The 17,218-nt window shown below is 40.2% G+C and overlaps 1 protein-coding gene across 8 annotated transcripts in view; it reads left to right on the top strand.

Moving 5' to 3' along the window:
- The window catches only part of cntn1a (contactin 1a), a 66,083-nt gene that overhangs the window by 21,471 nt on the left and 27,394 nt on the right, over positions 1-17,218 (top strand). For 7 of the 8 annotated variants that reach the window (XM_027272853.1, XM_019272653.2, XM_019272652.2 and 4 more), the window contains one exon: positions 14,523-14,662. In XM_027272853.1, coding sequence (XP_027128654.1) covers positions 14,602-14,662 — 61 coding nt within the window. In that variant the 5' untranslated portion in view covers positions 14,523-14,601. Of the gene's footprint in view, positions 1-6,799; positions 6,917-14,522; positions 14,663-17,218 lie in introns of those variants that run through there. The other variant, XM_027272852.1, reaches the window with a different exon arrangement.

Here is a 17,218-nt window from a genome sequence, read left to right as displayed (position 1 = left end):
TGCATGTTTCTGATTCTCCGGTCTTATCTGTGTTTACAATTCGCAATCCCTGACACAATTTAAAGGCAGCAGGACGGATCAGGATCAATCAAGATGCATTTCCTTCCCTTAGAGCGTCAGCTGGACACAGATTGCCAAGTAAGATAGATGGTAATAGGATATCTGGAAAGATCTGGGACCTCTGCATGATTAAACACCTTGAAATCCAATAATTTGAATCAATTCATCGCACTGCGTTTTGTTGCACCAGCACAAAGGCTTTTTTTGTTTCTTTTCAGCCCCGATCGCACAATTTATCATGTTGTCAGATCTGGCTGCGAGCAATACCAAACTATTTGCAGCTCGAATGCTGCACTATGTGGCAATTCAGATCTGAAGCCCTCTGAAGTCAATCCAACCTTTTTGGTACAAACATACAAAGCTCCTATACACCCCAAAATCTGCTCTAGTGTCCCTCCTACCAAATCCCTACAACGCCCACGTTTTCTCAGTGTATTCAACCCAAAGGCAGCATGTGAGAATTTGTACAATGATGGCAACCTCCTGACACCACGTAACCTCATGTTACCACACAGGCTGTGAGTGTAACACTCACAACAACCAGGAGCAGCTGAATAATAGATCATTTTTCAGACCACGAGTAGACTTTGGAGAGAGGTTTGGGGTTCAGTGTCTTGTATAATGGCTCTAGAGTGTCTCTTATTTTATTTTTTCTCTATCTCTCAATTTTCTGTCTTCTCCTGAAAGTGGTAGTTATGACCCTTCGGTCAGAAAGACAGCACTCTAAACTGAAAACTTACGGTGTCAGTATAAAGCTGTTTAGGTGAAATTGCAGCCCAAAGAATAAGGTATTTTTGACGTTGATTCCAGTATATCTTAGTTTTTAAAAAAAATGCTGACATTTTTCCCCGCATAGTAAACACACAGCGTTTTTGTGAAGGATCCGTTTTAGAGAATTGTAACCAAGAACGGAGTGAGACATTTTTCAACTGAAAAATAACCTTGTCAGTGATATCTGGAGCAGAGCAGTGATATACTGCAGATACTGTTTCAAAACTACCTCAAATAGGCTCATATAGAGTTACAATCTGTATTCTTTTTGACGAAATTACAGATATATTCTAGAAACGTTATTGATCTTTTTTCTAGGGAATTTCTTTTTTCACTCGACCACACACACACAAAGGATTCATACACGTGATGTGTGTATGAATGTGGAAAGGCGGTGGAAAGGTGGGCAGTCATACAGTCGCACACCCTGGGAGCAATTAGGGGTTCAGTACCTTGTTCAAAGGCACCTCGGCAGCACCCAGGGGGTGAATTGGCACCTCTCCAACTACCAGTCCACCTCCCATACTTTGTAGGAAATATTTTGAGTTATAGAAAGTTATTGAGACTTTGTGTGTTTCTAAACTGTACAGAACTTAAAATATAAGCATTATCCTTCTCTGCAACTATTTCTGTTTTAAACAAACCTTCAACAACATTAGAAAATGTATTTAGAAATGTATTAACTTAGATGTTAGTGTGTATCTATCCTTTGTTTTACATATTATTGGTCGAGTGTCTTAGGCATACCTTTGGGTGACAGGTTGTACCTTTTATGAACGGAAGCTTTGAATTATTCAGTATGCTCATTTCTTAATAAAAGTAAAAGGAGGTAAAAGACTTAATCCTACTTCTGTTCAAGGAGAGGAGATAAATGAACTTCAAAGAAGAGCTCATTCTTTTGTCGGCTTTCTTTAGAAAGATAAACAGAAGAGGTGAAGGGAAATGAACTCCTGAATGGGAGAATTATACCTTATATAACTTTCAAATTAGCGATCCATATCACAGCAACAGCCAGAAGTGTTTTGAAGCACCTCTGCAATGGGTCTCCTCACAGGAGAAAAATTGTTTTCTCTGCAGCAGCAGTGGAAATGATGATTATGATAGCGGCCTGCTGCCAGGCTAATGATGAGAGTGAATTAGGGGAAGGAGGGTGGGGTTAAAGTTGGGGTGCTAGGAGAGAGGGGGGTGTTATTTGTGACATATTGTGTGCATGTCTTCATGTTGTATTTTTTTTTATGCTGGTGTGTTACTGCATGTGTGTGTGTTTGTATGTGGGAGGGGGAGAGGCTTAAAAGATTAAACCCCAGCCTGGCCAGAGTGACGAGAGAAGACCCCTCTGTGGAGCGCTCTCACTGCAGGGAGGCTTCGTCAGTGGCGTCCCATTTGCATGGCTCCCTGTCCTGCTCGGGGGAATTAGCCTTTTCTTTTCCCACTTTCCCTCCCGCCTCTTTGCACCTCTGAGAGAGTGCTTCTATCCAGCAGCATTGCTTTTTTTTTTTTTCCTGAGGCAGACAATGAGGCAGGGAGAATTTAGGACACTTGGCATGGTAGGCATGTTGGAGGGGATGGGGACACGGGCTGCTAAGTAGCTCATCTCGTCACATAGCCACTGGCATGATAGCTCTCTACAGTAAGGTAAGCACTGAGCAGAGTCACACCACACACACTCCATGTCCTGATTGTTTTCTTGCGTGTGGCGATATAATAAGCAACCTCCTCCTCTTCTTGACCAAGCAATTAAGCTGGGGATGTTTGTGGCTTATATTTTGAGTTCTGTTAAATATTCACATTGTCAAATTAATCTGTGGCACAGTTTTAGATTCACAGCCTCTAATCCAATAACGCCATGAATAGGAAATGTGGGAAAGAGTCGACTTAAATTAATCGTTCTATTGTTTGCCATTTATTCTAACTACCCAATGCACTGTTCTCACTTTCCCTCTGAGACCTTTCTTTGTGCAATCTGAAGGTATTGATTGTTTTCTGTGTATACTTCAGGACGCACTAATCGCAGTAGACCAACTCTGCTTCTTTATCTGCACAGCTTCGCCATCAAGTGTAAGCAGCGCTCTGTCACTTAGTAATTACAGTTATTTAGCACAGCTATCAGTGAACGCGCGCTCTCCTATAGAAACCTCTCAGCCAATATCTTTATTGGACAGATGTGGCATGAAGTAATTAAGCTGAGCACTCTTTCTTTATAGAGTGCAAGTCTCCTCTGACCTTTGCCTGCCTGTATGGCAGAATTTATCATACATGATGTGACATACTTTCCATACACATATAGTGTTTCATATCTGGGGGGTGGGGGTGCTTTCTCTCGAGTATTATCCTCCCATACAATATATCACACTCTTCTGTCGCTGGTGCGCTGAAAGGTCAATGCATTTCTGTGTTACGGATAAGTGTCTTAACATAAAAAGAAACTTGAAATCTATTTATTGTTGTGATAAAGATTTCAGTGTTGTGTGTAAATAATAGTAACACCCAAGTGCCAGACCGAGCAGGAGGTCAGTCTTATTTATACTGCAGTTTCTTAGTCTGCTTTCAGATTCAGTATGGTTAGTATCTATGATAATATTATAAGGGCCAGTTTGGAATTAGACTCTCTTTCAATTATTTTTTATTATACCATATTTAAGATAATCTTTGCAGTCCAGAGACTGATATTTTATGATTTTATGTCTTATTCCTATCTTGAAATGTTGGCATTCCTTTGCTTTCATCTACCTACAGATCTGCTTAGTTCAATTGAAGCTGAAATGTTTGAATATACAGTATATGTCAACCTTTTTTTATTGAATATTTAGACAAAAATATGTGAATAAGACAGCCTTGGGTCTTCTGATTTGTATTTCTTTAGGTGAAAGATTAAGATTTCTTTCTTATTTATTTAATCCAATCAATTGAGCTAATCATTTTTGTGCATATCTACACTTGCTCATCTGCACATGAATATAGCATATCATGATTTTACATTTTCCACCTTTTGTTTATAATATATTTGACGACCTATTTTTCTCTGTGCCCTGAAAAAGAGCACCATTTCTGAAGAGCCTTGCATTCGCCAGACAAAACACAGGTTGGTAGTCGTCACTTTTAGAGGCGTAAATGATGATAGCAAAATTATCAGCTGTCATTCCACATTTTTGGTTTGTCACTCACATTTCAGGCACAGCGTCAAATTATGGCCTCCCTGTTGTTGAGCAGTGAACAAACTCACGCTGAGGCATTAAAGGCAAATTTGTAGTCCTCTTTTATGATTCCAGTCACGTGTTTGCTGTTGCGCTTCTGCATTCATTTACAAACGCTACCTGATTTGAGGTTAATGTAATTTATACAGCAGTTCGGCTCCAGATTTCATGGATTGAATCTCTGCTGTCATTGATATTCAGGTCAGCTGAGGTTGCTGAGCCTGTATAGACCTGGAGGGCATTGTGTTGACTGCAGGAGTTGTGATAAATAGCTTACATTAGCATGGCTACCTCTATTGGGAGGAGGGGAGAGACAGAGTGACACAGTGAACTGGCCATGACTGGATCATCTGCAGATGGATTACATCATGAATAGTCCCGTCCTCAGTCTGTCTGTTCTCAGGAGGGGTTTGAGGGTTGTTTGAACGGCGCAGATAAAAATAACTACAGCTTAAAGCAATCTGGGTATTAGATGACACAAATAATAGATGGTAATTTGACTTATATTTACAGCATATTTATATACTAAACATTCATCCACACACTCAAAGTGCGATCAGGAGCGATACACGTTCAAGTACACTGGGAGGGCTGGGAATCAAACTAGTGAACCTCCAATAACCAGACGACCCCATGTGAACCCTGAGACATCTCGCTAACACAGTTGTACCAAAAAATTGCCAAAACACACGGCTGACCTTACCATTTTCTGTATCACTGAATGATGGTTAATTATTAAACACAATAATTCAAAAGAGCCGAACAGCGTAGATGGCTCTGCTGTTTACTCTCTGAGATTGGTGCAAGGAAAATGTGGATTCTGACTACAGAAGAAACCAAGCTGTCACATTCTAAAAAATATAGTTATTTTTTTTACCTTTTGAGTTTTTGAAGTGCTGAAGCAGTTCCTGCTTAGCAACAGGGGGGCCTGTGCAGCATAAAGCGTGTAGAGAGCATGTTTTTCTGCAGGTGTTTTGTGGCTGTGTGTGCTCCGGGGTTACTGCTTTTTCTACTGTGTAATAGTCTTGGATAGCCTGGGTCTGGATTCTATATTTAATTGAATCGTTCAGTTTGTCTTGGGGGGAGGATAAAAAGTCCCTTTGTCTGTAGCTGAGTCCAGTCTAATTACACAGATACAGTGGAGAAGGAGTGCATCTCTCTCAGAGCTGTGGTTTGATGAGACATGCAAGTTGTCCACGTCTCATTTTGGAATCACAATCAATGATTTTGTCATAAATAATTCATAGGTTAGACTAAATGTATCACTACTGCTTTGTGGTGGAATAACACTGATTCAGCATGTAAATCAAAAGCATTGCAGCTTTGTGTTTGATTCCTGGGATTGATGTTTAAACACAGTATGTAGTCCTATCAGGTGTCTGATCTCATCAGATGTGAAAAGATTTGTGCCGTTTTCTATTTCTTGCCTTCCAGTTCAGAGAAAAAGCATGTCAAACTGTACTTTTCCAGTGAGCATTTCGATAGCAAACCTTGGATACTTGAATATGTTGTAAAGAAATATGTTATAAAAGCAGAGTATAGTTGGCAGATAGTTGGTTCTATAAATAAAGAGACTTTGGCAGCCTTGGAGAAAGAGCTATGCTTTTGGCTGCTGGCTTCAAATGTGCTTACTATCTGAATTCTTGATGAAAGAACTAAATGATCAAACTTCCCAGCTGCTTCGGTGGACAACCAGTAAAGGTGATTATAGAGGGCAGCTGAGAGGCATGTTGGTCTGTAATTTTATTAATTTGACTTTAAAAGAAACAGCAACTGCTCTCAGCAGATGCAGGATAAAGAAGCTAAAACGAGATTGAAGAGCAATGCCCCTGAAATTAGACGAAGTCACTGCTGCCTCTCACAGATGACGACATACCCAGTGTCTCACTGTTTGATCTTAACTGAATCCGGATCGATATTCCTCTCCCTGTTGCTTGTTTTTCCCCAGTAGCTTTTGGTGATGACACAAAATCGTATCTGCTGTATCACAAAATGTGATTTGAGGATGATTAGTCATCAGACACCATATTAATATTAGATTCAACATCTGTCTCAGTATAAGAGGTTATACACTGCTCGGTAGGAGATGTGAAAACAAATTCATCAGGCTACATTAACCAGGCACACCCTTTCCAATTTTAAGAAGCAGTTTGTCATCGAATACACTTGTTTGATGAGAGTTATATTAGATAACTGATATGACTTTCACGTCTGTCTGCTAAATATGAAGCTATAACTAGCAGCGTTGTTTTCGCTTAGCATAAAGACTGGAAACAGGGGGATGGCAAATAAGCATATTTAGGTCACTGACAGTGTATTACTTCCATCTAGAATAATTAGATAAATTCACAACATGTTAATTTACTCAACAAAACCTGGGTTTAATACAGTTTCAATATATTCAAATTCATGCTTTGGCATCCCTCTAAAATGTCAGGCAGCACATCTATCTAATATCATAAGAAGATTTTATGTTTCAAACTGCTCTAATAAACCAAATTTTTCAAGTACAAATAGTTTTAAAGCTGTTGAGACAATTAAAAAAACAAAAGGTGGTGCAGGTGCACAACGGGACTTTTATTTTGAAGTGAATGGTCATAACAGGATATTGCATTTGGAATTGTTGAGCTCATAGCAAGGCAGGAACTGTTAAGTTAAACGGTAGCAGACTCATATCGCAAACATAAGACAGAGACCAGAATCAGTTTAAACCGTTTGTTGAACCTCAGGGGAGTGGAGTGGCTGGATGTGATCCTGCGGTGATGGGATCCAGAACAGTGCAGGGCTGCTGGGAGCTCCAGGACACAGGTGTAGAGATGAGACAGGGCTGCACATGGCAGGGGAATGGTTGGCAGCATTCCTGTGGCACAGGAAGATCAAGGTTCAATCAGGTATCACAACCTAAACCTACGCAAAGAGTAATTTTCAAAATCACAAATGATCTGTCTGGGAACTTTGTGGAACTTTGTACTCTATGGGTTGACTGGATGATGAGGAACAGGTGGTGAGTGATCAGGCAGGTGAGATGATGATCAGCAACAAACACAAACAGAGACAGAGACAGGTACACTACAACCAAGGTAAAACTAAGAAAATGTTATTTTACCATGAAACTTTTTATTCTTTTTAAAAAAAAAAGATATGTCATGGGTGTCTGAGTAGATGCCTGTTTAATCTGAAATTAGTTGCAAAAGTCTGTGTGGAGTGAGGCGTCACTGTATGAAATAAATAATGTTATTTTAAAACTCTGAGATTGTTTACTACATCTTAAAAACGTTATTAGTTCTAAGATAAGATGTTATACAATTTCAGACCTCATATTTTTAATAATTTTAGATGGCACTATCACGTAAATAAAAATCAACATGACACAGGGAGTGAAAATGATCCAGCCGCAAGAGAAGCATATCTCGCAAAAAGAAATACTGTTAATAAACTGCAATTCAAGTCTGGATGATAGTATATGTTGCTGTTATTAGTTTTTCCAGTCGTCAGGCCATATTTTTAAATTGGAATATTGCAATTTATTAGTTCTCATGTTTTATGGCTATCAGAGGAGGAAGAGAGAGGAGCCAGCTGTCCAAAACAGAAAAAATGAGGCAATAGTAGAAGCAAGAGCAGAAAAAGCAGCACAGGGAAAGTAAAAGGGCGAAGGTGGAAATGGAAATTTCGCAACTGTCAATAGATGTAGAACTGCCAGCAGAGCTTCGACCTAACTCTCCCAACAATGACAAAAAGAATATTGATGTAGATGTGCATCAACCGAGAGCATCCCTAAGACCACAGGGAGTAGCAAACAGTAACGTGAAATGGCAAAGAGAGGAAGAAAAATTACACCGTGGAAAGAGAAACTGGAGCTGCCAAAAAAGAATCTGAAAAATTACAAAAAGGCAAAGAAACATTAAGTCTGAGAAGAAAAGGCAACATGTACAACAAGTGAAGAGAACAGAAGCACGATTGGAAAGAAATTGGCCAGTCGAACAGTCGCTTGCTGCCAAGGAGAAAGGATCCAGTCACAAAAGAAAGAAAAACAAACGCCAGAGGCAGTTTGTTAATGAAAGGTCCAGTTGAACTTCACATGCAGTATTATTCTGAAATGCAAGTCACAGAGGCAATTCTCTTTGTAACACTTGTGGATGCTTGGACCATGACTAAAAAAATTGCAGCAGCAAGGATTTTTGGAAATTTCTCAGCTGGCGTGTTCAATTGTGTGCAATCCAAACAACAAGTCATGTATGGATCATTCTGTACAAAATGCTGTTGCAGTGAGGTAGATGTCACAACGCCCCAGGCAGAAGAGACTGTCACGGGGGCGATGGACCTACATGCATTTCTTTTAAACAAGCACAAACTGGAACATGTGCTGTTGAACCAGCCTAACTGAACACTGCTACAATTGGTTCCACCAAGACAAAGATTACATGGCTTTAAAAGAAGACCCAAGAGAAGATGAAGTTGTCCTGCATGCACGTGCAAATGTAATAGTGAGTTGCAAGCTTTTCATTTTGGAGGGATTCGGAAGCAGGCTACAGTCCACATATGTAGCTTATACAGCAGCTGGCTCTCAGTCCTGTTCCACAATCTCTGCATCCCTTCGGCATGATGACAGAGCTGTGTAGACCCACTTGGAGCCAGCGCTAAGTGATGTTATGGGAATTGCGATCTGCCTTCCACAACTTAACATGTCATGAGCGATGGTCCAGTCACTCCATACCGTAATAAAAAGAATTTCCATTTGTGTAGCACCATCCCCTTCCTCTTAGGCTTTTATCACCAGGAACTTCTCTGAGACGTCCCATGGACAAGGTGCCCCTGATGGACTTAGTGGTGCAGTCAGTCTAGCTGCTGATTCTGCTGTCTAAAGGGGCACAGATGTCCAGAGTCCACTAGATTTTATGCTCTCCTAGCAGAAAGAGAATCTGACATCAAGTTCTTCAGGGTGACTGAGCAGGACATTAGAGGATTTGATGTAGCGGTCCCTGTAAAGGGACCACCAGGTTATCTCCACTGAGCCAGGGAAGATCATCCACAGGGAGATCTCGTGCTTCTGCAGCAGACCGCATGCCTGCCAATGTCACCGTGCCACAACGTTCATCCTAACAGCCAGGCCAGTGTCCAAGACGACACATGTGATCTGAATGGGAAGGTCATATTTGTGAAATATGAAGACCAGCTGTTCATAGGACAGGTTCTACGGTCTATTTAGTGATGAGATTGAGGAGAGCTGCATGCAACATTTGGGATGGAAAAAATGGTTTCTTGGCACCATCCTGCTGATAGATTTTTTTTTTTTACTGCACAAGTGATGTGCTCAAAGTGATCTCAAAACCAGAACTCACTCATAACTCATGCATACTGCTTAAGTGTGCACATTTAATGGGATATTAACCATCTGCCAGTGTTAAACTAACATCTTAAAATGTTTATATTTATTTATATTTTTCTGTATTCATATGTAAAATTGGATGCTAAAGAAACAAAATACCTGGCATGCAATAATCTTAAATTATAATCAACCACAAAATAATATATTGAGCACTGTAGACACTTAATGGGATACTTGGCAAACATTTCACTTAGAATGAATAGTATATTTTTGCATAAATTGAATTATAATATTTTGGACAGGTAGGTTGAGACAATGTTCCAGACTTCAATATGCTCATAACATCTATCAGTTGTGAAAATGAAACTGCCGTAATATCGGTCTGTTTTTTATGTGACATTTTAAATCTACGTATAGAAATCATTGTCGTAAGTGCTTGCAATTTACTACTTCATAATTAAATTGAAATCAATTCATAATATTCCGTGGGAAATCCCACAAATCGATAGTAACAGTAGATGATAAACATGAATATATTGCCCATGTGCCCATTGCCCAAATCCCCAAGCACATTGTGATGCATTTAAATGACTTGTTCTATCGAATCAACAGTTGAAAACAATACAGTTACGGTACATAAAGTAGTAAAACAGCGCTATGTCTTTGCTGCTAAATGTCTGCATCCTTGTGGCGTTCAGACTTGGATGCTGCTGTGGCTGACACTTCAGGGCTCATTTTCCATTCTCTGACTGATTAAGATCAATCCAGCGTTAACCCCATCTTGGCTTCCCTTTTCAGGATTACTGCAAATCTGTTATTAAAGACTGATTCTGGTGGTAGCACTGATTGTGTTTGTGTGTGTAAGGAGCGATGGTGGTAGTGGCGGTGGTGGTAGTGGGGGTGGGGCTGTTGGAGAAACATCTTGTTTTTGAAGTGTGGCAATCTGACCGCTCCTCCTCCCCGTCCTCTTTTCACTCTGCTCCTCCTCCCCCACATCACTGGATCTGCCCCAGCTGATAAGGGAAGACGTTTCTATAAAGTTACCCACTTGATTATGCAGCACACATCAGGCTGAGCGCAGAAAGGGAGGGGTTTCACTCACGCTCACTTAGCCTGTCGCGCCCTAAGGGGGGGTTAGGGGGTCATGATAAAAAAAGCACAAATGACAGTTTTGGTCATCGGAGTGCAGGAGTAAAATCTCAGAATCTGCCCCCAGCTGCATCTACTGGGTGTAATTTCTGATTTCTGAGCAATAAGGTTGAGAATTCTACAGGGGGTAAAAGGAGACAGAGAGAGAGAAAGAGATTGAAATTCAGCAAGCAAAGCAAAGCTGGGAACAGGGGGTGAAAAAACGTGACAAGAAAAAACACCAAAAACCAAACCACAAGCAGTAATAGCTCTGGCAACATCTTGGGAGTGATTTATGGGAGAGAAGAAATGGCCTTGTTTGAGGGGCTGTCACGTCTGCGGCTTGTGATTTACTGTGATGACATGGGGGAGTGCTCTCATCACATGCATTCAGGCTCCTAAGCTTCGCAAGGAGAGTTCGGAGGCCCCATTAATACTGATTATAAGAGCATGCTGCCTTTCTCTATAATGCTGGTCTGATTTTTTTATTTTTTATTTTTTTTACAGTATATCAATTCACTGACAGATCTTAATGGAATAGCTAGGATTGGTTCTTTCACTATGTGCTGTGAAGCTATAATCAGGCTCACTGTCGTCTCCCCTAATCTCCTAAGTGCATCTATTAGGATCATTTATGATTTATTTATGAGTTGCAGACATGATTTTGGCAATATAAGTGAGAAAAGGAAATTGTGAATGAGTTTAATAAACTTATCTTTCCAGCACTTTGTCTGACTTCAAGAGATGAATGTCTTAATAGATGAACAGAGCTTCCCAGGTCTCCAATCCACAACAGCGCTGTTGTTCCAGATTAAAATGAGAGTTTGCATAGTTGCATTGCCGGTCACAAAAGGCCCCCCGCAGAACACAAACTGCTCCTTTTGAAAGGTGTTGCTAGGATACAGGCCAGCGTAAAAGATGAAATCCCCTCTGCATTGCTTTCCTGCAGCTGTACAGCTCGGACATTATGTCCAACTTATTGTGCATGTGGCACAGTCCCGCGTTTGTCTTAATTCATTTTTTGCGCGCGCGTATCCATCTGTGTCACCGAGTACGTGTGTATTTCCCGTCGTACAGTAAACGCAGTTTTGTTTGCGTCATTCAAAGCTGGCACATTACACGGACTCTCCTCTATCATAATCCATTTTGTGTAATAAGACTCCATTTGTTTTGTGAGCCGCTGAGATCTCAATCCTGCTGTCACACCTCTGAGTCTCCGCCAGCTGACACCTCAGGCTGTGCACAAAGAATCAATAGTGTCTGCCTCATGTTCAATTACACTCTAATCAACACATACCGGTCCAGCACGACCAGGGAATGAATGGAAATGTCTGTTGATATTGAACTGATGCTCAGTACTGTGGAACCAGTAAATGAATCTATGGAGGTGTTATGTTTGGCTGTGAGTTTTGACAGTATTTGCTGAGAGAGAGAGAGAGATACTGCTGGTCGTCGAGCAGTGACAAGGCAGAACTGATTGACACAAGCTAGGTTTCCGTCCAAATGCATGTTTGAATCCACTACATGCAATTCTTGGTGCTGATTCCCTGGTCGGGTACCATTAATTAAGAAGAATGCACAACAAGAGGATGTGATCAAATGAGATAGTTGTAATATTTGAGATTTATTTTGAATTTTCAACACTTTCACTCAGGTTTTTTATGCACAAATGAAAATAAACATAACAACAGGTAGGTACAAATGGCTCTATCAGTTCAAAACACCGTGAAAACACTTTTGATAATGATGCTAAGAAATTGCACATTTTGTTGTTGATATTGTCCTATTATCTGCAAGCAGTGTTTCTCCTATAAATCTTTTCAGGCCTTGTGGTACACATGACAAAAGCCATAAATAGATGTTCAGGATGGCATATTGAGGTGGCACAGCAGGCAGTCTGCAATTTTTATATGGATATTTATTTATTTTTTGCTTGATATATTCAAAGCTAGAAAAAAAAGTAAGGAGGATTGCATAAAAATAAACAATGTGACCTAAGACCTTTAAAAAACTGAAAACTGTGCATGATTCATTGCTGAACTTTATTCCTGTTGGTTTCGAGACAAATTTATCACCATGGCATCATAATTGCCACAGGAGTGACATTTACTGAAATCTTCATGCAGACTCTCTGTTTCCTCTAAAGTGAAGATTTGTATTTTGCATCCTCGAATTTATGTATTGTTTTGTATTCAAAACATGATCATCAAGCATCATGAGTGACTTGTAATCAGATTGAAACCAGTGGTTACACCTCATAAGAGCTAACTCATAATTAAGTTCACATGAATCAAAATGAACTAGCTCCCAGTTTTGAATATTTAACAAAGTTCACGGTCCCAAAAAAGGAACTAGTACTAGTTCATCACAGAAACCGTCACAAAATGCTGGTGGAGGAACTTTGCAGCTGTTAGCTCGTAGTCTTAGCGTTAATTAAGCCTTTCTTGTCACACATCACTCATGCGTTTTCTTTTGATCACAATTGATTGAGTCGGCTTTTCACTGTTTTGTTTTCCCCTCTCTTAAGAGGTTCACTGATGACAGGTCTCCTCGAACAGAAACTTGAGTGCTGCCTTACTGATGACAGGTCTCCTCGAACAGAAACTTGAGTGCTGCCTTTTATTGTTTCCTTGTCTGGCTTGGAAGAAAGCCGTAAATAGATTTGCTTGCCTTTGTAGTTACAGTTTTTTCTCTTTTTAGGTGGTGACGGGGTCACATTGGCTAACCTGTTTCCCATATGTCCAGGCAGTGATCTGGGACTCTGGTAGAAATGGCACATGCATCTAAGAGATTCCCATAGACTGACTCATATTTCAAAACATTGCTGCAAAGATGCACCCAGAAATGCATTGATTTCCAAAATAAAGGATATTTGGTTTCATTTTTTATTTTTTTAAGGTTAAAAAATCAATGGGCTATGGCCATAATGATTAATTCCATGTTTAATTGGATAAGTCAGTTAAAATTATTGATATAGTTAGATACCTGTCCATTGGAAAATAAGTACAGCACCACCTTGGTCCATTTTAAGAGACATTCATCTTAAAAAATGTTTAATCAGCGTTCAGCCACATTTAGTGAAAGTTGTTTTCCAGGATTCTTTTTCTCTTGCTTGGGCGAAATTGATTCAGACTCTCTTGTTACAGCATATAAACTGAAATGCTATTATCTTCAGTCTGTGCACCTTAAAACTGATTACACAGTAAACAGTTTCAGTCTGATCTGACTTAGAATATGAATTATATAAAGAATATGAAGACAAGGCATTAAGGAGTACAATTTCAAATCAGATATTCTCGACCATTATGGAGAAAGTATTATCCTTTTCTTCCTTTTGTCTCCGTCAGCGTTCTGCACTCAGACAGCTGTTGCTTTTCATATTGTGTTACTGTGCGTAGGGCTCAGAGCTTGTATGGTGCTGATGTGTCCTGGCGTGGTGTTAACATCTTGGGGGGCAGTGAGCGAGCGGCGAAATGGCTGCTCTGCTAAACCAGCGCTCAGGGTCTCTTCTGGCAACTATCCAAATGTCAATCATCAGGCATCCTCGTCAAGGAGTGTGTGCCTTGGAGGCTGACAGGAAGCAGAGACACAGTAAAGATGGTGCAGCACTGTGTGCTTGTGGTCCACATGAAGGCAGGGATTAGCTTTTGAGGCCTGGCATGAGCTTCTATACATGGTAAGGTTGCCATATGGAGCAGATGTCTCCTGTCATGGACAGTCAGAGACATAGTGCAGAGGTGATGACTCACATATAGTGAGGGTGTGAGAGTGTTTTTATTGTAGTGTTGGTCAGACAAAACCAGAAGTTGAAAGTTGAGTTCTGATAACTTTCAGAGGATATATATAACTGAAAATAATTATTGCAGCCCTACACACATTGTAAATGCCACTGTTGTGTGGTTTTGCAAAATGGATTATATTTCAGGCTTGTTAATCCTAAAAAAACTAACCTGAAGGGCATGTTTCATCACATTTCTGACAGATTTTCTTCTGTAAAACCTTTTTTATGTTTTAAAAGTCTCTCTTGCTTTTATCTCCCTCAGGAAAACCTGGCAGTCTGCTAATGTTCCATCACCTCAGCTACAAGCTGTAACCCCACCAGGTGGTCCTCACTTCAACATCATGCTGCACCTCACCCTGCTCCTCCATGCCCTGGTCCTGGTCCTCTCGCTCTCCCCTGCAGGTCAGTAGCACATTCAGCTGAAAAATTAACTGACAGGATGTGTTAAAAGATATTTTGGGATACTGTCGTCACTGTTGTTGGATGAAAGAATCTCTAAAAATCGGGCTAATTTGTATATAGCTATTTAATGCTTGTATGACCCCACAAGTCATTAAATCTCTCAGTTTGCAGTAGAAATAAAAACATTTTGACCTAGCCGGCATCAGTGAGACATAAAATGTTGTAATTAGCTCAGCAGTAGGAGCAGTCTGCTCTCCCCGAAAGTCCTTTTCGAACATTTCTGATGAGCAGCACTGAGACATCAAAAGGACTTGGCTCATTTAGCCTGACTTTATTTTACTCATATGTCCTTCATCTTTTATGTAGCACCATCCAGAAATGCAGTCGTCAAATATTCATATGGCACTAATAAACTGCTAGTGCGATATGTCTCATGTAGTCGTATTGCAACAAACATGAACTTTGATTTACTACTAAGCATGAAAAGCACACAGGTGGCAGGGCAGGCAGCGTGAAGCCGCGAAGCTGTGGAAGTAAAGTAAAGCAACTCTTCAGTTATCATTTATTTTCTTCTGCTGATGCTGTAGCCAGATGTTCTGTTTTCTTAACAAGGAGGCCTCTTTCTTGTAAGACACATCCAGTATAATGATGTCCCTAAAGACATGAAAATATTTTAATTAAATTAAATTAGAGTAGTAGTATTTGACTTCTTTGTTCTTGGTACACTATAAAAGTGAATTAAATTTCTATTATTGGAGGTTTCTTTCTTCTGACTTGTGGCTTTATGTGATAAAGGTTGTCTCCAATATACGTTTTAACCTTCGACCTGTTTCATGTGTTTGTTTCACGTGTGGTGAGTGAAGTTGGAGACCTAGTCCATGTTGAGATTAATTGTCAATTAGCTATCCGCCCCATGGCGATGAGCCGAAAAATACCTTAATTCTTAGTTCACCCGTCTACAAAATTGGATTATTCTCCAACCCCATCCTGTAGTTATTCCCTGGACCCCCCATTAAACTCCCTGGCTCTCAGGCTGTCCGTTTTCTGAAGCCAACAGTGAGACACTGGCTGGGCTACAGGAGGTAACTGAGAGAAATCAAAAGCCTAAACGACTATGAAAAGCTTGTGTCACATGGGTTAATTGAGTATTTTTGTTTGCTTCCTCCCAAAGACTCATTCATCTTTCTGTGAACTGTGTATTTTGTATTGAGCATTGACTCAGAAGATAAAACACTGTGGTGGACTGTGTTTTGTTTTGTTGGTGCCTTTTGAATGACCTGGTTGTTAGTGATTGTTAATGGGCATGCATTGATAGACAGGAACCTTTTGTTGGGTCGACAGGTCCATAACTAAATATTATCTTTGTCAGACTGGCCCCTTGGCTCCTACTGCAGTTAAACCATCATAATATCAGGTTTCTCAAACTGAATTACAGACTGAGGGAAAATAGCTGAAAACAGACCTAGATTTTTTATGGTTAGTTCATGTTCATGTTCCAGATTTATTTAGGTATTTATGACTTTGAGTTTTATGGTCAGATCAGCAGTTATCCAGTTTCTAATGAAGTCAAAATGGCCAGTTATTAACCATCTACTGTATCTGCTTTTTTCTCATCCAAACTCTTGTTACTGTATCAGGCTTTAAAAATCCACTATTGGTCGACCTGTAATGTAAATGCAAAGCAAATATAATAATAAAAAAGCAGACATAGAAAACACAGAAAAAGCTACAAATCTTGTGTGCATCTATTAGATTAGACAGTTGTGTGCCTTGGAGGGCCTTGAGTTTTCAGGTTGTAATAATAATGTGCAATCAGCTGTGTTGGAGACAAAGCAAAGTGGTCAGAGAACAGCTGGTCTGAAATTGACGTGTAAAATATGATTATAAATATAACATCCTCTGCGTTCCTATTCTTTAGGCTATTCTCAGAGGGTATAGATTTGATTTCACATGGTCGGGGGAGTTTGGGATTGGGATTTCTCAACGACTTCCCACCACATCTGTCTCAAACAGGCTCTTAGATCCAGGAGATTTATTTTTCTATTTCTATGTTTATGACTACATGCCGAGGCACTTGTGGTATTATAGCTGGTTTCACCAAAGCTTTTGGCAGCTACAGCTAAAGCTCAGAATATCCTGTTTAAAAACGTGCCCACATACATCAACAAAAGAAGAACTGGCAGATAAACCTAACACAACTCAAAAACTCTACTATCTTCGCTGCACCGCACAAACACACTTGGTAGATAGAGTTCAGCCACACAGGGTTGTACTCTATCTAAACAGACAGCAGCCAACCAGCAGACTCAGGTTGTTATTGTGGGTAGAGAACATTGCCTTGACATTTTTGTTTAGCCCCAACAGGAATAAAGTTTTATGCTTAATGTGACATTAATGTTATGACAGCAGAGCAAAAGGCAAGCACACAGGTTTAAGTTTAGAGTGTGTGTTTGTGTGTGTGTATCTGTGGTTGGGCTGGCACACAGTAAGGCTTAGGCTTTCTCTCTCATGCAAATGAATAAGGGTGACCATTCAAATACAACATCACAGAGTAAT

The sequence above is a fragment of the Larimichthys crocea genome, chromosome XXI (assembly GCF_000972845.2).
Source record: "Larimichthys crocea isolate SSNF chromosome XXI, L_crocea_2.0, whole genome shotgun sequence".
Lineage (NCBI taxonomy): Eukaryota > Metazoa > Chordata > Actinopteri > Sciaenidae > Larimichthys > Larimichthys crocea.
This window is presented reverse-complemented; position numbering and strand designations above follow the sequence as displayed.